The following is a 20,652-nucleotide window of genomic DNA, read 5'->3' as shown; positions in this document are numbered from 1 at the left end:
GCTTTTCGGCTGGGAATCGCGGTGGTATCGACACTGGAGTTTTTAAGGTCTACATATTTTAAAGTCTATTTATTTTAGAAAACACTCACATTACCATTGTGAATAGGTTGGAAGGAGGGCTACCAAGGGATAGGAGACGTTGCTCCCTTTAAATATTGCCTGTTTGATTTTATTTTAGTGTGCCTTTTGAAGTGCCAAAGTTGAAAAGTGGAAAAAGTGCACTGGAAGCTGAGAGTGAAAGTTTGGATAGCTACACAGCTGACTCAGATAGCACCTCAAGGTGGATATTATCCCCATTTTCCTCCCTTCTGCTCAATTCAAGCTTCCATTTTGTTCTCTAGCACCAAGATGCAGGTCTGTGCCTCTAGTGTTTCTGATTTTTGTCTTCAGGCAGCTGAATGTAGTATTTTGTCTGACTTCAGCAAAAGTCTCTCAGTAGCATTTAAACTGAGTTGGCTCTGAACACAGCTTTCTGGAGTATGTTAACTTTTCCAGTCTGCTGTACCTTGGAGGATTCTTCCTGGCCCAGCAGCAACTGCTGCTGCTGTTCCTTAGGAGTGGGGGTAAGAGTATTTGTGTTTATGCAAAACTTCTTGTCTGATATTTTACATGCCTTCAAGATAAATCAAATGTGAAATTTGGATTTGGTTTCTTTGGTAACTTTTGGATTTGGTTAATATGATGACCCCTAGCCAGTGACTCTCCTTTGCTAGAGTATTGGGTCCTGGGTAGAAGAGGAAGGGGAAGAAGTGACTTAGTTATAACATCTTAATCTACCTCTAGGAGAGACTCTCTGGATAAATCTGGCCTCTTTCCAGAATGGAAGAAGATGTCTGCCCCCAGATCTCAAGTAGAAAAGGTAAACTTCAGGTTATTGCATTTTCTTTCTCTTCTGTCCTTATTTTTCTTCTTTCCTTCTTTGCATCCTCTCACCTCCCCTCACTTCCTCCTTTTAACTCTTACCCTTTGCCTCCCTTCCCCTCCCTTTTCTGTCCTTCCTCCCTTCCTTCCTTCTCCATTTAGGATTTAAATCAGGAATTCAATTAAACAAATTGCATTTCATATTCACTTGGAAGTACTTTCTAAGGTATTGATTGAAATGTGTGATAAAGTAGATTTTTACTACTTTAGGCAGTTAATTTTTAAGTTTGTCATAGTTGAGTAACTACTTGAGCCTTATTCTGCTTAAGGCTACCCTTCATTACTCGCTACTTCCACCTGCCCAACTGCCAGTTTCTACTTCTTTGCCCTTATTCCTTCCTAGGAAATTCAGCCAGTGAGTCAAAATGTAGTATCTGTTGATGAGGATGAAATGATATTCAAGAACACCAGAAAAATCTTCAGGCCTTCAGGTAGCCAGTTTGGGAACTGAAGTTCTGAGTACCCATGTTGGGCATGTGATATGGAGTGGAGTAGGTCTGTTTTGACTTGGATTTTTGGTCTTTTACTCAGAATATACTAAATCTGTGATAGATCTTCGTCCAGAAGATGTAGGGCATGAAAGTAGCTCCATGGGAGACAGAAGCAAATCTGTCCCAGGCCTCAGTGTGGATACTGTAAGTACTCTAATATTTCATTTGGCCATTGTATCCTTTTTCTCTAGAGCTGGCTTCAGTACCTGTTACTTTCAGTCAGCTATTTAATTGTTTTGGAAAAGGGAGCATGAATCTTGATTCCCTCAAATCTAGTTCCTAATTTGCTTAAAGGAAAGGAATCTTTTTACTGTCTCTTATCTTCCAATACATTGCTGAATATATGGTTGGAGGCTCAAATATTGTTTTCATTAAAATGTAGAAGTATAGTTTTGTTGGGGTAGTCAAATAGAAAAGAATTATAGCTTCTGCGACTGTCTTAGTTACTTTCTTATTGCTGGGATAACTACTTCATACCCACAAGTTAAAGGAGGAAAGGTTTATTTTAGCTCACAGTTTGTAGAGGTTTCAGTCCATAATCAGCTGGGCAGCATTGCAGAGGGACATGGCAGAGGAAAAACACTCCATTGTAGGGCACGGACAAAAGCACCAAGCAGTGGGTCTCCATTTCCCTTTTATTCCATTCAAACTACAAACCTCACCCAGGGTGAGGCTTCAGTTTCAGCAAATCCATTAAGCCACACCCCCCAAAATGCTAACCCATTAGTGGACTAATCTAGTACCACACATCCTTAATCCCAGTATCACACACCCATGGTTAAGCTGCCTCCCAAAAACCACATCTATGAGCACATGAGGATTTGTGGGGACATTTAGATAAATCTAAGCCATAACATCCTGCCCCTGGCCTCCCAAAGAGTCATTTCCATTCATTTATGCAAAATGCATTTAGTCCATCTCTAAGAGGTGACAAAGTCCTAACAATTTCAGCATTGCTGAAAAGTCCAAGTCCAAACTCTTACCTGATATTTAGGGCAAACTTTTAGCTATGAGCCCCTATAAAGATGAAAAGAAAGTTAAACACTTCAAATATACAACGTCACAAAATAAATATTACTGTCCCAAAAGATAAAGATAGAAATAGTAGGCTAGACAGGAGTGGGACCAAAACAAGACCAAAATCCACCAGGGCAAACATCAAACCTCTTAGTTCCATGTATTGCATCTGGGGTAATTTGTGACAAGATGTGAACTTCAAAGGGGTTGGGTGTTTCTGCTCCTATGGCAATGCTGGTGGTTATAGCTTTCATGGCTTCTCTCTTGGACTGGCTTTGTACACTCCTCCGGTGATCCATATTCTTGGCTTCTCCAACCTTGGGGGGTCCCTACTGTACCTTTGGTTTCACAATCACAGTCACACACACTGCTCTCTCAGGGCCACACTGCCTGGCCTTACAGGCCTTCTCAAATCGGGGTGGAAGCCTTCCTGACCCCTCAACTCTTGCAGTCTGCATGTACCTAAAATCAGCACCATATGGATGATGCCAAAGTCTGCTGCCAGCTGGAGCTGTAGCCAGCCTTCCTTCTCTCTTTCCTGTAGGGGTTGATTGCCTGGATTGCTGAGCACTAGGAACCAAATCCTGAAGAAAAACTTCCCTAGGCTGCTGCCATTCTGAAACATGGTGTGCTAGGCCTCTCTACTCAAAGCAAAGTCTTTCACATTTGCAATTCTGAGGTTGCAAAGGATGTAGTCTTGCTACATCCTTTGTGATACCATCAGGCCATCTTTTCTATTGTCCTCTTCTGAAATATTGGCTTTTTATTGCTCATCTTTTCAGCAACCAATTTCTTCTCTGTTCCATCTTTGCAGGGTGCAACTTTACTGGAGCTTTATTTCTGGCCAAATTCAAAATGTTTTAAATCATTCTGCTGGGACCTTTGCTCTCAATTCTCAGCATAGATCTGACCAAAAGCCCCCAACAGTAGCCATGTCACCACCTCAACATTAGACTGCCTTGAAATTTCTCCTGCCAGCTTACTTAGTCTACGACACTTAATCCTAGTCTCCTGCAAATTCTTTGGGCATGAGAAAAATGCAGACAAATTTTCTGCCAAATCATAACACACATGGTCTGAAGTCCAACAACCAATTCAGTCCTTATTCCTAACTGAAACCTCCTCAACTTGATCTTTACTAGCTTCATTTCTATCAGCATTCTGGTATTCTGAGCACTGACCAGAATCTCCCATCAAATTCACCTTACAGCATTCCCATGCTGATTGTTCAGCAGACATGTCCAAACCTTTCTAAACTCTTCCTGCAAGTCAGTTCCAAAGGCTTCTGAACCACATGGTCAGGTAGTATCACAGCAATGACCCCACTACTGGTACCAAACTCTGTCTTACTTTTTCTTTGCTGGGGCCAATACTCCACATCCACAGGTTACAGGAGGAAAGCTTTGTTTTAGCTCACATTTTGTAGAGGTTTCAGTCCATAGTCAGCTAACCTCACCACAGGGCAGCATTGCAGATGGACATGGTAGAGGGGAAACACTCCGTGACAGGGCAGGTACAAAAGCACAAAGCAGTGAGCCCTGCTTTCCCTTTTATTTTATTCAGGCTATAGTCCTACTAGTTGGTGCCACCCACATCCAGGGTGGAGCTTCTGTCTTCAATAAATCCATTCAGGCACACGCAGAAAAATGCTAACCAATCAGTGTACTAATCCAGTCAATACCACACACCATCAATTCTAGTGTCATATACCCATGATCCAGCCACCTTCCAAAAGCTACATTTATGAGTGCATGAGCCTTTGGAGGGACATCTACATATAAGCCATAACAATGAAAAATATTAAGTATTCTTTTGAGATATGACAAACCTGATTGAAACTGAGCTGGAAAGCTGGAAATTGGGAGATGTAAAAATAAGGATATGTGGGTATGTTTCCCCTTGGAACTTCAGAGCTTTGTGGCACTTTCTATTAAAAGAAAGATACTCCCAGTCTTTGAAGCTTTTCTTATTTTTACTAACTCTAAATTTTCATTTATTGTTCTAGGAAAAGAGAGAAGAAGAGGAAGAGGAGGAAGAAGAAGACATTGACCACTTGGTGAAGTTGCATCGCCAGAAACTAGCCAGAAGCAGCATGCAAAGTGGCTCCTCCATGGTAAGTTATATTTTCTCTGTGGTTATACATGTAATGGGTTACCAAGAAAGAAAAGAGAGCCTCTCTAGGGCAGATACAGTAACTAGGAAAGTCATCCCAGTCAATATTTCCAGGTAAAGAAGATACATTTGTTTGTTCTTATCCTCAATTTAGCCAATAGAAACTTAGTGTACATCTCGGTGACTTCCTCAGCCTCCTTCCTGAATATTCTTACATTAAGTAATGGGACTAGGGACATTCTTAATCACAGCTTTATAAACCATAACAGTCCTCTTAAGAGGTATCCAGGTCACAATGTGAGCAAGATCAAACTTCATCATGGCCCACTCCAGATTCTCACATTAAAGGAAAGTGAATGGCATGAGAAGGGCTCTGGCAGGGTTAGTTGGCATCAAGGCATGATTAAGTATCATCAATACCAATCAGGATCATGAAATTAAAGTGACATTTCAGAATTAAGGCCTAGTTCTATCATAACTATTAGGATCGATATTTAAGGGAAACAGAGTCAGGAACAAGGCTTATTAGAATTTCACACTCACACACAGAAAAAGAATATTAGGCTCACGCAACCTATCATTATCAGAAAGGAAATACACCTTTCTACATCCCTCTATTCTGGACCAATCTCTTTTCTTTTTTTTTTTTGGTTTTTCTCCAGTACCGGGAACCGAACTCACGACCTTGCACTTGCCAGGCAGGCGCTTTTGCCGCTGAGCTAAATCCCCAGCCCCCAATCTCTTTTCTTTATAGGTCTGATAAAGATAGGTAGATAATTAAGGCACCTTACTTGAATTAGTAACCCCTTTTAGCACATGTTTTAACATATAACACATATCATAAGTAGATTTAGCTGCATTTTACATCTACTCCTTATCCTCCTTTTGGGGTAAGTAAAAATTAGCAGTAACATATGTAAAAGGAGGGGGAAAGAGAACCTAGGAGAATATGTGATCCATGAACTGGTTTACTAATCTAAACATTTGTGAGTGTGTTGTTAGCCCTGACTTATCCTCTGGATAGAGACTGTAGCTACTATTGGCTCCTTGCAGGGACTTCTGAAGTTTTTGTTTTCTTTGGTGACTGTGGTTTTATCACGACAGAAGATATGAGCATTGTGAATGCTGGGGTAGACTTCCCTCAGATGTTCGTTGGGGGTGCTTTATCTTTAGAGTACCATTGGCAGCATGATGAGCATCTATAGTGAAGCTGGTGATTTCGGAAACATCTTTGTGACTGGCAAGATTGCCTTTTCCCTGAAGTTTGAGCAGCAAACACAGACTCTGGTCATCCATGTGAAGGAGTGCCACCAACTGGCCTATGCAGATGAAGCCAAGAAGCGCTCTAACCCGTGAGTGCTTCGGAAACTTAACTGGTGCTGTGAGATAAGAGACCAGGCTCTGACTGACATCTCTCTGGGCACTTTTGAACTGAGCTTATCACTTCCTATGGTGGGGTGGGGTAAAAAAGGTCTCAGGACTGTGAAAAAATAAGAATGGCATACCTGAGAAGGCTTTAGGTGACATTTATGACATTGCATTTCATTGTGGAATATTTATATGGCAAGCAGGGAAGTGAAGAAGGGGCTTGAGAAAGGATAACAAGTTATTCAGTACTTTTTTGGTTTCTAGGTATGTAAAGACTTATCTTCTTCCTGACAAGACCCGCCAAGGTAAAAGAAAAACCAGCATCAAAAGGGACACTATCAATCCACTATATGATGAGATCCTCAGGGTAAGTATCTTGATTCTGAAGGCAGAAGAACTTGTTCTGTCCTGTGACCTAAAATGTAGCTATGCCTCTGTAATGTAACTGATTAACATGGGTTTCAGTAAGCCATGTTTGTGTCTGAGGAGTCTTGGAATCTGCTCACATCCTAACTTCCAGAAAAGTAAATGAAGGTGATCTGGCTTTTCTTGGATTATTGTGAAGATGGAGATTCATGTGGGCATAAATTTCATTTTAAAAGGTCATTTGGAATAAAGAGTCTTCTTGTTAGTTACTTATGGATGTGCCGATATCCTCTCACCCACTCAAGGAAAAAAAAGCCTAATTTTCCAGGTCTTTTTATGAATTATGGTAGGTTTGTGTAATGGAGTAGATTGAGGTTTTGGGTGAGGAAACTCAAGGTGTGTAAGGACTAAAATAATTTGATACTAAGGACTCTGGACAGTGGATGTGAGTTGCTGAGTGTTTAGAACAATCATTTCTGATGATAACTGATCATCGTGGGCTTCTTTATCTTCACAGTATGAGATTCCAGAATCTCTTCTGGCCCAGAGGACCTTGCAGTTTTCAGTGTGGCACCATGGTCGATTTGGCAGGAACACTTTTCTTGGAGAGGCAGAGGTCCATATGGATTCCTGGAAGCTTGATAAGAAGCTGGATCATTGCCTGCCTTTACATGGAAAGGTAGTCTGCTTTAACAACTCCTTCCACAGCTTAGTTTAAATTATCTGCAGTGGCCTCTTCTGTTGTATATTGGTAGTGGTTTTGAATGTAGTGCTTAGTAGAATTCTAGTGCACCCTGGTGGCATTTCTGAGTTTGACAGCAATTTTAGAGCCTCATTATAAGTGTGAGCAATCATTTTTGTATAAGCTAGGCAAAGTATGAAGCCATGGTTTTTCTTTTCTTTTTTTTTATTTTAAAGAGAGTAGTACATGAGAAACAAACAAACAAACAAAAATAGAACAGTAGCAGCATACCAGTATCATGAACATAAATAAAGCAAGAACATTCAAAGTGATACAGGGTCTCAAGACAAATTAATACAAATCAACAGTGGTTGTTACATTGCATATCACTATCCTCAACTACGTTGCTCAGATTATCAGATGTAAGAATGAAAGATTGCTCAAACCATTAAAGAGAATAAGAAAATAATTCTTCAGTAAAACATTAGAGATAATACAGAGTTTCACTAGACAAGATGGTAGAAGTTCACCATTGTAATTCCATTGCATATTGTTACCTTCAAATCAGTTGCTCAGACCACCAGACACAAGCATGCAAAGTCAATCAGAACATAAAATATTGTGGGCATTAACTGTTCATTTCAATACACCATCAGACAACAGCAATACAGTCATCACAGCTATTCATATATATATTTATGTTTTACCTTCCTTCTTTCTTTTTTCTTCTTTCCCTCATCCCAGTCTTTCCTTCCTTTGAGCAATTTCTAACCCTTTCCTATCATCTATTATAGATTTTAAGTTTTACCTAGTCTTTCAAGTTCCTACACTAAGGAGACAATATGATGACTACACATGTAGTTCTGATTTATTTCACTTATGAGTATGGTCTCTAGTTGCATCCATGTACCTACAAAAGCCTTGAGTTTGTCTTTTTAACAGCTGAGTAATAATCCATTGTATAAAAATACCACAACTTTTTTATCCATTCCTCAGTGGATGGGCATCTGGGTTGTTTCCAAGATTTAGCTATAACAAATTGTGAAGCCATGGTTTTTCATAGAGAAGTCTTTCATATGGGTGCCAAGCTTTGCCTCCTAACCTTCTGGAGTCCTAACCCCTCCAAGCTAATCTTCTAGATGTATTCTAATCTGCACCTCTTTGCCAAGGTAACCCTCTCACTAAACAAGTAAATCAATTTGTGACTCTTTAGTAGAGTCATAAGCTAGAGAAAATGTACTCTTGCATAAGCTAGAGAAAATTTTACTTTGGAGAATGCATCTCAAGTGATAGTGTTGCACTGTAGCATAATCATGCCTGGGATCTTAGTGCAGACCAGGTCTGGACTCTTGGTTCTGTCACTTGCAAGCTCTGTGAGTCACCTAGTTTATGAAGTAATTTAGGGAAGTCATCTAACTTTTTTTTTTTTTTTTTTTTGGTGCTGGGAATCAAACTCATGACCTCAGACTTGCCAGGCAAGTGCTTATGCCACTGAGCTATATCCCTGGCCCAAGTCATCTAACTTTTGTCAGGATCAGTTCTCCATCCATAAAGTGGAGATAATAATACTCGTCTTTTTCAGGATTATATGGAAAGTATCAATCAGTACCTGACACATAATGAGTATTCCACAGGTTACTGTCATTTTGGTTAAGGTGAAATTGCTAAAGCAGAGGACTTAGCGACGTCTTGATTATCAGAATTGTAGAAGAACATTGTTCCCCTTTAAAATTTTAATATGAGAAACTTAAATGTTTAAAATAATGTATGGTATCACTGAATATTTTTGGAGTATTAAAAAACAAACTAGTAATTGTATTGGCCTCTAGGAAAGGAGCCTGAGGTGGAAAGAAGATAAATTTTCTTTATATGCCCTTTTAAAAACTTTTAAACTTTTTACCATGTTAAGAAAATTAAGCATGAAAGGATTTATATGTATGTGGTTCTAAAGTAAAGCAACATAAAATACATAAGAAGAAAATAGGTTTCATTCCTTAGAAATAACTATCATTAACAAGTAGCTAAGTATCTGTTTAGAAATTTTGTGTTAAGCAGCACAGATATAAATCTATGGATTTATATTTTTCATTTTTATATGAATGGGCTCAAATGAACCTCATTGTATGTATGTGTATATATATATTATATATAATATAATATATATTTCATTTAACAATGAAATTGACCTTTTCATTTAACAATGTATTATGGTTGTATGCCATCACTTACAGATCTGCCTCATTTTAATTGCTGGATACTGTTGTATCATGTGGCTGTAGTATAATTTATTTACAGTTTTCCACCTAATAAGTATTCCAGTTGTTTAAAGTTCTGTTCTTTTTTAAACTTTTTAAAGTTTTGTTCTTAAAATTTTAATATATCTGTGCTCTTTTTGTGAGTGTAACTGTCAGACAAATTCCTGATGGTGGAGTGCCGAGTTGATGGAAGGGTACACCCAGTAACTGGATAGTTATTGCCCTCTCAAAACACTAACATTACACTTACCCATTCAAATGTTAATTAAAGACATGTTATTAGAAATTTAAAATTTCTTAAGCATTTGTCATGTAAGTCCTTCTCTCAGTGGGCTACATTTCACATAATTATATTGGAAATGTCACTGAAAACCATCATGAACTACCACTAATAAAAATGTCATATATAAAAAGAAGAAACTGTATTAAATAGAAGTATTTGCTCTTTGCAAATATGTTGAGCCATAATGAAAATGTGCCACAGAAACAAATATGTGAGTTTCTAGCTAATGCTAAACTCCAGTTTTAAAGGGTGCCCTGAAATTGTCGACCTAGAAATTAATAAAACATATACACATTTTATAAGCAGCAAAAAGATCATTCTCATATCATGTATCTCTTTTAACTTAAAATATCCTACATTTGTTATTTTGGAATTTTCTTTTTTACTTTTTTGCCCCAGCAATGTGCTTGCTCTCATTCCAATTTCTTTTGCTGGCATTCCCTTCCAAATTCTTCTCTCGTATACTAAACTTTGTGGATTCTGGGTATGTGATGCATTAATCCAATCCTGACTTTCTAGCACCAAGATGCTCTGTGGTGAAGACCTGGCTTAGAGGAAGGTCCTGTAAAAGGGGACCTATAGTCTGTACCAGTTCACAGTCTCAAAACCCAAGAATAAAGGAGAGTCACACAGAGAGAAACAGAAGAGTGAAACATTTCTGCCACTCAGAGTCAAAGATAGGGCCCTTGATACTTTTCCCAGACATCCATTAATTTACTCTTAAATTTACTCAGTAAATATTTGTAGAGTGCCTACTATGTGCCAGGCACTTTGCTGAGTGTTGGTCATGCTAGGATGAAAAGAAAATAGGTTTGACTCCTGTCCTCCTGCCATTTAGATTCTTGTAGTAGAAAGAACATTAGTAAAAAATAATATATATAAATTTAAAAATTGTGGCATATTCAAATCTGTGAAATAGAGTTCAATTTAGCCTTTAGATCTTTTCAGTTCATATTTGAAAAAGCTCTTTTTATTTTTGAGTTTCTCATATAAGAGAAACCATGGAATATTTAATTTTCTATATCCGATGTTTTTCATTTAGTGTTAGCAAAATGAATGATGATAGGAAATAAGGACATAGCCTTTGTAGAGACGGGGAAGGGATCTGAGGACAGGGGAGAATGGTAGGTAGGGAGGGGAGGAGAAAGAAATGATTAAGATGCAATATGTATATATACCAACTCCCCAAAATAAATGTAATTATATGTCACAAATATATATCAACGAATAAAATATATGTAGTTAAGAAAAAAGTAATTATATTTCAAAGCATGCAGGTGATATGTCCATAAAAACAAAACTAGAGATGTTAATATAGATTAAGAAGGGAAAGTCCTCCTTCCTTTCCCCATTTTATTCCCTAGAGGGAACAAGTATTAAAATTATCTGAATTCTGCTGGATTTTCTATGCAGTGTTGTATAGTAGTTAAAATCATACACTCAGAATCCAGTCTGTCTGAATTTGAGTCCTGACTCTGCCAATTATTAGCTGTATGAATTTGGACGAGGTACTTAACCTTTCTATTCCTCTGTTCCATAGCCTGTAAACTGGAGATAATAATATGCATTTCATAGAGACTATATTGAGGATTAATCAAAATGAAAAATTTAAAGTACTTATAGTGGTGCCTGGAACATAGTAAGTGCTGTATAAATGATAATGGTAATAATTACTTAATACATATATATTCATGTGAATATATTTTGACATAAGTGAGATTTTTTTTTCCTACATCTTGCTTTGCTGACTTAACAGTATGTTTTCATGCCAGCAGGACAGATTCTCTATATTCTTTTTTCATAGGATAAAAGTGGATCCATAGATTAGAGTAATTTTACCCAACAGTTATAAGATAGACTTCTTGTAGGCATGTAAATAATAGATCTTAAAATTCAATCAATACCTAAAATGAAAAATCACTTTTTATCTAGGAGCAGTAAAACACATAGCCAAGTTAGGTAGTCACAGCTGGAATCATCCAAACAGTTCCTGTTTTAACCTGTCAGATTGTCTCAGGGTGCTCACTTGCAAAATGTTATCCAAGACAGGAAAACTAAGTAGTTCCTGTTTTGCAGTGGCGCTCCACTTTTCTTAATTTTTATTTGGGCAATCAGAAATGGTTGTCACTTTCAAAGCCTGCATTCTATCCAATATCTGCATGCCATATGTCACATGAAGGAATTGAAATCACTCACTGAATCTTTCTTGTATTTATTGATATTTCAACTGTTTTCACTTTTTTTTTTTTAACTATTACTATCATTGCTGGCCACCAGATTCCTCATCATGGTATCAGTCTTTTATGAGTTTGATTGGCACCCTTGCTGGCAGATTTGTGAGAGTGTTTGCAATCCAATAACTATATCTCCAAAGGTACAAAGTGGGTACTGCAGAACATCTTGGGGGTTCTTCTATGTCTTCTCATCAAGAATCTGCCACAGAAGCCTGTAGGTGCTATGGCTTAGGGAGTCAGGATTGTATCTATAAAAAGGATCGCCATATGCCATGATGCTGTTCTTGGGGGAATTTTAGAATCACCTGAGGGAGAGGTCCTAATACTTTCTGGCAAATCTGGCTTGACCTGTTGGGTTTCCTTGTGTTTCAGATCATTGCTGAGTCCCCGACTGGTGTGCCATCACACAAAGGCGAGTTGGTTGTTTCACTGAAATACATCCCAGCCTCCAAACTTCCCACTGGAAGTGACTGGAAAAAAAGTGAGTTTTCTTTGGGGCCCTGGATGTAGCTTGTAGTTTTCTACACAGGATCTGTGCAAGGCTGGTGCTGGCACTGTTAGAGAGACCAGGCTGGAATGCGCTTTGGTTCTTCTAGGGAAGACTCTTTCACTAAGTGAACTGTTTCTGCATTTTTTTCAACTGGAAGGGAGTGCCTCAGGGTTGAAATTACTTTCTTAATATTATGTTTTAGGTTATTGACCTGCATTGGTTTTGGTTCAGCTGTGGCCAGCTGCTAAGAGAAGAGAAATTTGGGGGTCTGAAAATTATTTTTAGAAGAATTGGTAAAGTGGGAGGGACAGGAAGTTGAAGGTTGAGGAGGAGTAATTCAACATATCAAGCTCTGTGCTAAGCAACTGTGGATATGTAGACAAGTACAACATGATATGCGCTCTTCCTTGAAGAGGTGAGTTTAGCAAAAAAAGGGCCAAAGGGGCCCAGATACAGGAGTGATAATTTGTGTGGTTATATGTGGGGGAGATGCAAAGAGGAAGTAATATTGAAACCAGACCTTTTGGTTTTATCAGGCAGTAAAAGATGGAGAGTAAGGAGAAAAGAACATTCCCCAAAGAGGTGGGGTAGCACAATTACAGAAAGCATGGTGAATGTGGGGGAACCAAAACCCTTTTGTCAGTGGGGTTTGTGTTACAGAATGCATTTGTATACATGAGAGTGCACCTGGGATTGGACATGAGGCTGGTGCCTAACTGAAAAGGGCCTTGAATGTAAAGAGCTGAACATAATCCACTGGTAAAGGGGAACCAAAGTTCTTAAAAATATATATCTTCAGCAAGATCTAATCTAGAGAATTTGGGGAAATCAACAGGGTCTCCAAGGAGGGTGGACAGAATGCCTATGGAATAGGGGCAAGGATAGAACCATAGGGAGCAGAAATATTTTCAAGCATGAAGAGAGAAAGAACTGTTGGTGAGACAGGGAGTTAGTAGGAGAGAGAACTGCCAGGAGAGAGCTTCAAGAAGAAGGAGCAAGGATTTTTGACAATGTTGAAATATTACAGGGAGGTTAGGCCAGACAAGGACTGAGAAGACGTAGCTTACTGGCATTTGATAGAATTTGCAGTGGATTAGTTGAAGCAGAAGCCAGATTTCACTAGAAAATGAAGCTAAGTGAATGAAGCAGAGACACAGAAGTGGCGAGTGTGGGCTTTTTGCCCCCAGGATAATTAGTGGTGAAAGAGAGGAGACATGGAGAATAGCTTGAAGAAGAGATTGGGTTAAAGGGAGGTTTTTTGTTTTAATGGATTGAAAAAACACGAGATTAACATAAGTTTAGACTGAGGCGAGGGTTCAGTGGAGAAAGACATATTAAAGTAGGAGATGGAGGTTGAAACTGATGCTGCCTGATTAGTTCTGTGAAGTGAGGAAGGGGTCAAGAACTCAAGGGGAATAGTTTCTTCTTTTTAAAAAGTCATTCAGTAAACATTAAACAACTTCATTCTTGTAAACTTGAATTTTTCCATCTATAAACTGGGAGTAATAATATTGTATATTTCATGATTTTTTTTGTGAAATAAATGCTTAAGGCAGTATCCAGTACATATTCAGTTTTTGGCAAGCATTTGTTGGTCTTGGGGTTGTTATTAATTGAGCACCTACTACTTACTGCTAGGCACTGTGCCAGGTACTGAGGAGACAAGTGAGGCATGGTTCTGTTGTGGAGAGCTTGCTGTCTGCAGAAGCAAGGAAAGGAAGTGCTATGCATATAAAGCTCAAACTTAGCTTAGAAATGCAGGGTCTCACTTGCTATGGCTCCCGTCCCTTACAGGTAAAGGTGTGGAAGGAGGAGAACTTCAAGTATGGATCAAAGAAGCCAAGAACCTGACAGCTGCCAAATCAGGAGGAACTTCAGACAGCTTTGTCAAGGGGTGAGTCCCTGGGCCAGTACCTGAGTAACCAGTTTCAGGACAAGAGAGTTAACAGAGGAACCAAATTTACCCTTTCTCTGTGGATACTACCCTTGGGTATCCTACCACCTCCAGTGACCAACTTTATTCCTGAAATTAGGTAATGGCAAACCTCTACTACTTCCTGTTCACTTGTCTGAGCTCAGTTTGGATGAGGCTGTAGGGTTAATATCAAAAAAAGAGTGGTGACTGATAGGTTTTGAGTTTTCCCTAACTCATGCTCTTAGCTAGTCCTGGGGAAAAAATGGTGTCTGCTGTCTAGATATGGGGATTTATGGCTTTGTTCCCCATATTTTTAAAGCAATGCTGGCTTTACCCAAATTATAGATCACTGGCTATGTTAGGCTTTCTAGGAAAGCATGTTTGGCTAAGCCTATAGATGTTATTTTTGGTTTTATTTTCCTTGCATAGTAGGAGACATGGAAGAAAATATTTAACATGTGTTTTTGGTGGAGAATAGACAACAACCTGACTAATATATTCAGTTTCTCTCCAGATTAAAAGAATTGAATCAGGTGAATGATATAGTGGAGGTAGTAGGAAGTCTGCTTCAGCAGATACAAAGGAGGGATGTGTGCACTTGGGTTTGGGTATTGACTCACCTTCTGGGCTCTGCCTGTGGTAAGGAAAGTGGGACTTTAGACAGATTTTGCCAGCTTTGAGTAGGCACTGATTATTCCCTCCCCTCTGCCAGATACCTCCTTCCTATGAAAAACAAGGCCAATAAGCGTAAAACTCCTGTGATAAAGAAGACCCTGAATCCCCACTACAACCACACATTTGTGTATAATGGTATGAGACTTGAAGATCTACAACACATGTGCCTGGAACTCACTGTGTGGGATCGGGAGCCTCTGACCAGCAATGACTTCCTAGGAGGGGTCAGGCTGGGTGTTGGCACTGGTGAGTCCCCAACCCTCCCTTGTCTTAAGGGCTTCTTGTTTATTTCACTACCAGCACCCCATATCCTGACACACAGTTCCTCTCTGGTAGTTGTCTTCTTTCGTTTTGGGTAATGTTCAGCAAATATTTATTGAGTGCCCACTATATGCCAGGCCAAGAAGAAGGCTGAGTTCATGCACTGTGATGTGTACAGATAAGTGTGATCCTGATAGAAAAAAAGAATATATATATATATATATATTCCCCCACCCCTTCTGTTATGTCATAATGAAAGAAAAGTCTGCTACAAGGCCAACCTGTCTCTCCAGGTGTTCTGGACAACCCCTTCCCCATCTCAATGGTCTCACTTCTATTGTCTCCATCCTTCCCACGTACCTACTGGAGGCAAATCTCGATATGCTCTGGCATTTACAATCTTATTAAACAAAAGGAAACCTTTTCTCAACCACACCCCACTCTAATTTCTTAAAAAGAATAGTTTTCACTTCCTCACCTCTCCTTTAGCTCTCAACCTGCTGTGATCTTGCTTCTATCCTATCACTCTGCTAAGCAATTACTCATATCGAAGTATTGTTTACTCTTAGTAGAAGTTTTAGTAGGATTTAACATAGAAGATCACTCCCCTTTTCTTGAAATACTTCTATTAATATTGCACTCTTTGATTTCTCTTGAACCCACTTTTTACTGCTTCTCATGGTTTTATTTGTGTCCTCATTCTAATATTGGTGCTTCTCTGAGCTTAGTTTTTGATTCTCTTCTTTTCTCTCTCCACAATCCTTGCATTTTCATGGCCTTAAATGCTATTTGGCTATTAATAACCAGGAAACCAGAGTGATGTTCTTATACATGTAAGCTAATTCATGTCAGTCCTTGGTTCAAAGCCATTCATTAGCTTACTAACATACTTAGAAAACAATATGGCATTGTTACCAAGCCTACAGGCCCACATATAATTTAGACCCTGTGTTCCTTTTCTTCCTGTGTTATTCACCTTCTTGCTCACTATGGTGTAACCTTAGTAAACTTTGGTCTTCTCTCCAAATATGCCAAGCCTATTCCCACTTCAGAACCTTTACAATTATTATTCCCTCTTGAAAGGCTAGCTTTCCCTCATCCTTTAGGTCTTTATCCACATGTGTCTTTCTCAGAGTTCCTCAGACCATCCCTTCGACAGTAGGTCCCATTTCTTAACATTGATCTCAATGTCTGATATGCTCTAGTTAGTTTTCTTATTATATTTTCTGTTTGTCCTATTCAATTATAAGCTGCCTGAAGGTAGGGACTTTGTATGTTTTGTTCATCATTGTATCTCCAGAGCTCAGAAGAATACCTGGCATACAATAGACAGTAATTATTTGTTGGAAGAATGAATAAGTGTACAAGAGAGTAGGAATGAGCCCGCGTGGTCCTAACTTTAGGCCTGGAGTCTACAGCTAGAGAAAAAGGTGTTCACTCAGCTTTTAAACATTTTAAATTCAAGTTGGCAATGATAGAACGGCGAAAGCTGTGGCATGAAGTATCAGACATCAGAACTCTGCGATGGCTTTGCATAAGAAGTCTGTAGTGACTGTGCCATTTGGAGTTCCACTTCATCAGCTCAGAGTCCTCGTTAGCCTCAGGAGCACAGAAATATCTGTGCAAGGTTAACGTGGAGCTCTTCACAGATTGCTGTCCCCATCAGCTAATTTTCACAGTAGTCTTTCAGGGGCAGCTACCCTTGCTGTATCGCCCATCTTCCCTGCTGGGATGAGGAACTGGGTCCCTCTTCAGCCTCCTTTGGTGTTTTTCCTCAGGGATCAGTAATGGGGAAGTAGTGGACTGGATGGACTCAACTGGGGAGGAAGTGAGCCTATGGCAGAAGATGCGACAGTACCCAGGGTCTTGGGCGGAAGGGACTCTGCAACTGCGTTCCTCGATGGCCAAGCAGAAACTGGGTTTATGAGTCCCTGTCATCCTCTACAGCTCCAGAGCTGGCCAGAGCAAGTCAGAGGAAGTGAAGAAACCAAGAGCAAAGGTTTCTAATTTAATGTGTGTGTTGGGTGTTTGTGTAAAACATATATTTCTGCAAGTGTTAATCTGCTGGCTAGAGAGATACAGACTTGTTCCTCTTTGTAGAACAGGCTGAAGAATAAAGGTCTCTTGAAAATGTTTCTACTTGTGCATAATCTAGTATATTATCAGAGTCCATTCTTTTTTGTAACTTTATGAAGCTTAGTTAACTTTAAAAAGGTCTTTTTAAACAATATTCCACCTTCTATTTTGCTATCCCAGGAAGCCCTGGCTACCTACGGTGTTAGTTTCAGTCTGTGGCTTAAGGTGTGCCTGATCTGATACCAAAGCTCTGGGAAGCAGGGTTGGGTTACTAAAGACAGAGGAATTGGGAGAGATAATTATGTCATCTCCTTCCTCTCCAATTTATATTGTTAACTCATCTTCTACCTTGGTAAACTCCTGAAACCTGGCTTTTAACTTATCTTCAGCAGTTTCTACCTTTCTTGAATGTAATGCTTTTCTTTAAAATGTTAAGCAAATTCTTCAGCTTCTTCCAGTTTTAGACACCTTTATTAGAACTTTAGGGATTCCTTAAAATGGAATCACCTTAGGAAAGCACTTTAGATAGTGACCTTGTGGCTGGGTCATGAACATGCCCAGTGAGACGTTCTGGCTGATCTGAGAGGATCTGTGTGACTGGGGGTACAGTGTCTCACAGCCATGCCAAATTCTCTATGTTTTAACCCGATACAGAAAGGGTTTGGGAGAGAAGTCCTCATTTCTCTGAAGAAGATGAAACATCTTCAATTCTGTGAGCTCCATCTTTCCAGTGTTTGTGTCTGCAGGGTGTTGCCACACAGAATATGGTCTGCATACCAATGTGTCAGCCAGAAGAAGCAAGGGTTATCGAAATTGTACTGTTTCCCCAGGCTAGGGACTGGTAGTGCTCCAGAAGAACGTACACAGAGAATCTTTCGGTGGTTTGGACTTCCTACCTGATGTGATTTCAGTTCCCATTTTATTTGTTTTCTAAACTTTGGCCTATGTGTAACATGAGTTTGGTGTGGCATAGTTTTTCAAAGAGAGTTCTGGTAAGCTAACTTTTATTTCCTGCTATTCATTCTTCCAATCTGACCTTTTCCTTCTTACGAGTGTGTCTATACAAAGTTGTGTGTGGAAGGAGTCTACATCAGAGAAGAAATCCTTTTGAGTAGAGCCAGGTGCTAGCTGACTCTCCTGTAAAACCACCGGACTGAGGGTAGCTATTAGTGGCTTCTTTTGTATGTGTGGACTGAATGGAGGAATGCTTTTAAAATATTTATTTGGTATGTATTGATACTGCAATGGAAAGTATAACTTGGGATCCTGGGCTGTTGCTATATTGTTTTCCCCCTCCTAACATGAATGTGTGTTTCAATAAAGCTTTTTCACTTGTCAAATGTTTGCATTTATTAGTTCCATAGATGCTTCTGTCCTTGATGTTCTGATTTACTGCTGTTCCTTTTATATGTAGCTTTAAGGGTAAGAATCAGAGTGATAAATGCCCTTCCCTAACCATCCTGTGCTAATGTGAAGATATTTTGTCCTTTCTTGCAGTGTTCCATGGTACTTTTATCAGACTGGTCCTTTGTCCTATATCTTGAAGTCTAAGGAGAGAAGTGAGAACCCATGTTAAAAATGGCATCACTTTTCTCTCTCAGGTACCAAGGGAAGTTTGCCTTTAGGTTTGTAGACCCTCCACTGCTGGAGGGAGGAGAGTCATCTTCACGAAGAAGGTAAGGAAAGACATCCCCTACAATAAGCACTTCCTTCTGGATTCATTGATTTTTCTGGGAAGTGGAGACTTTTCCCTCTACTTCTACCATTTTTTAGTATTGAGAGATAGCTGGGTGTGGTAGCACACACCGGTAATCCCAGCACTCAGGCGGCTGAGGCAGGAGGATCGCTATGTTCGAGACCAGCCTGGGCTACAAAGTGAGCTCAAGGCCAGCCTGAACTGCATAGTGAGACCCTGTCTCAAAAAGCCAGACAGAGAGAGAGAGAGAGAGAGAGAGAGAGAGAGAGAGAGAGAGAGAGAGAAATAATACAGGTGCTAATAACCTATCTCTGAAATGGGGCTCTGAGTTTCCAGATAGAGCCCCAAAGATTCTTGACCTCTTGTTAAAAAAGTTGCATTAACATATACCAAATGCCTTTTGTGTACAGGCTTTATATTTTATTTCATTAATCTCTCCAACTACCTTATGAAGTAGGAAAATTTTCCTTCTTTCAAATGAAGAGACTCGAGCGCACCATCACACAACAGAATTGGTATTTGATTCAAGGTCTGATACTATGAATCATGCTGCCTCCTATGAGAATGATATGCAAAGAGTCAAAGGAAGGGGTGACTAATCTCTTCCCAAATATCTTAGAGAAATGGGTTTAATTTACCAAGTAGGACAATCAAAATGCTTTGGGCAATAGTCATGCGGCTTATTGACTTATAGCCTGTGTTCATGGGGGGGTTAGAAGAGAGGGAAGTGAAGGAAGGAGTAGATAGAGAAAAGTGAAGGAGGGGAAGGAAGAAGACAAGGAAGAGAAGGAAAAAGATAGTTAGGGCCAGGGGGTTTAGAAAGAGAGGAATAGAAATATATAGAGTGCCTGGGTCATGTTAGCCATTTTGGGTCTGGCTATGGGTTCAATTCTCCTATGTCTTTCCCCTGCTTTAGGAGTTGCGAGTTTTTGAGTCATAATTTACAAAGGAGGTTACAATAAAACTTGCCTTGACTACTTAAAATGAGTTAAGAGCTCTTCAGTTGTTTTAAAGTTGTGAAGCATTTATATGTAAGAGTCAGGCTCAGCCAGGTGTGGTCGTGCCTGCCTGTAATCCCAGCACCCTGGAGGAAGAGGCAGGAGGATCTCTGGGACTCTGAGGACCTTCTGGGCTACATGGTAAGTTCAAGGCCAGCCTGGATTGCATAGCAAGACCTTGTCTCAAAAAACAAAAACAAAAAAAGAAAGAGGCAGGCCGGGGATGGAAACATTGTTGGGGAAAAGTAGGCCCCCTCTGTTAATGCTTGAGCCTTTGGCCTGCCACCACTTGAAGTGTTAGTGATAAAGAAAAGGAAAGACCTTTGGAAGCACAGATCTTATCTGACCAAAAATTTCCTACATGAACTTATTGTATTTTGCCTTCTGCCTATAACTTGCCTTTGGTATTCCAAATCTCCTGTATTTCTCTGGAGGGAAGGGACCCTGCTCCTTCAAGTTAAGTCATTTCTTCCATGTTCCATTTCAGCCATCAACTGGCTTTTTAGTTTGCATTTAAAAAAATTGAGATTTCCAGCCAGGTGTGGTGGCACACGCCTGTAAGCCGAGCATTGGGAGCGGAGGGAGGAGGATCGCCATGAGTTTGAGCCCAGCCTGGGCTACGTAGTGAGTCCAGGCCAGCCTGAGCTACATAGGGAGACCCTGGCTCAAAAAAAAAAAAAAAGAGAGAGAGAGTGATTTTCTTTAAAACTCCAGTGGAAGTAGCTTGTCTTTGACTCACTGCTACGCCCATAACCCTGGGCTCCTGATTTATGTCCCATCACTCTGCTTTAAATGAATTTGTTTTGGGCAAG

General features: G+C 39.8%; 1 protein-coding gene across 1 annotated transcript in view; it reads left to right on the top strand.

Annotated features, from left to right (window-relative positions):
* Nucleotides 1–18,486, top strand: part of Sytl4 (synaptotagmin-like 4) — a 78,721-nt gene extending 60,235 nt beyond the window's left edge. Inside the window, exons 6-17 of the mRNA XM_005406935.2 lie at nt 179–280; nt 784–859; nt 1,265–1,352; nt 1,453–1,556; nt 4,435–4,542; nt 5,715–5,893; nt 6,174–6,276; nt 6,793–6,954; nt 12,102–12,210; nt 14,014–14,113; nt 14,847–15,055; nt 16,849–18,486. Coding sequence (XP_005406992.1) covers nt 179–280; nt 784–859; nt 1,265–1,352; nt 1,453–1,556; nt 4,435–4,542; nt 5,715–5,893; nt 6,174–6,276; nt 6,793–6,954; nt 12,102–12,210; nt 14,014–14,113; nt 14,847–15,055; nt 16,849–16,997 — 1,489 coding nt within the window. The 3' untranslated portion in view covers nt 16,998–18,486. The remainder of the gene's footprint in view (nt 1–178; nt 281–783; nt 860–1,264; nt 1,353–1,452; nt 1,557–4,434; nt 4,543–5,714; nt 5,894–6,173; nt 6,277–6,792; nt 6,955–12,101; nt 12,211–14,013; nt 14,114–14,846; nt 15,056–16,848) is intronic.
* Nucleotides 18,487–20,652: the final 2,166 nt, after the last annotated feature.

Source organism: Chinchilla lanigera, unplaced genomic scaffold (genome assembly GCF_000276665.1).
Source record: "Chinchilla lanigera isolate Chin_1 unplaced genomic scaffold, ChiLan1.0 scaffold00102, whole genome shotgun sequence".
Classification (NCBI taxonomy): Eukaryota; Metazoa; Chordata; class Mammalia; order Rodentia; family Chinchillidae; genus Chinchilla; species Chinchilla lanigera.
Note: the sequence above shows the minus strand (reverse complement) of the source record. Positions and strands in the feature narration are given on the sequence as shown.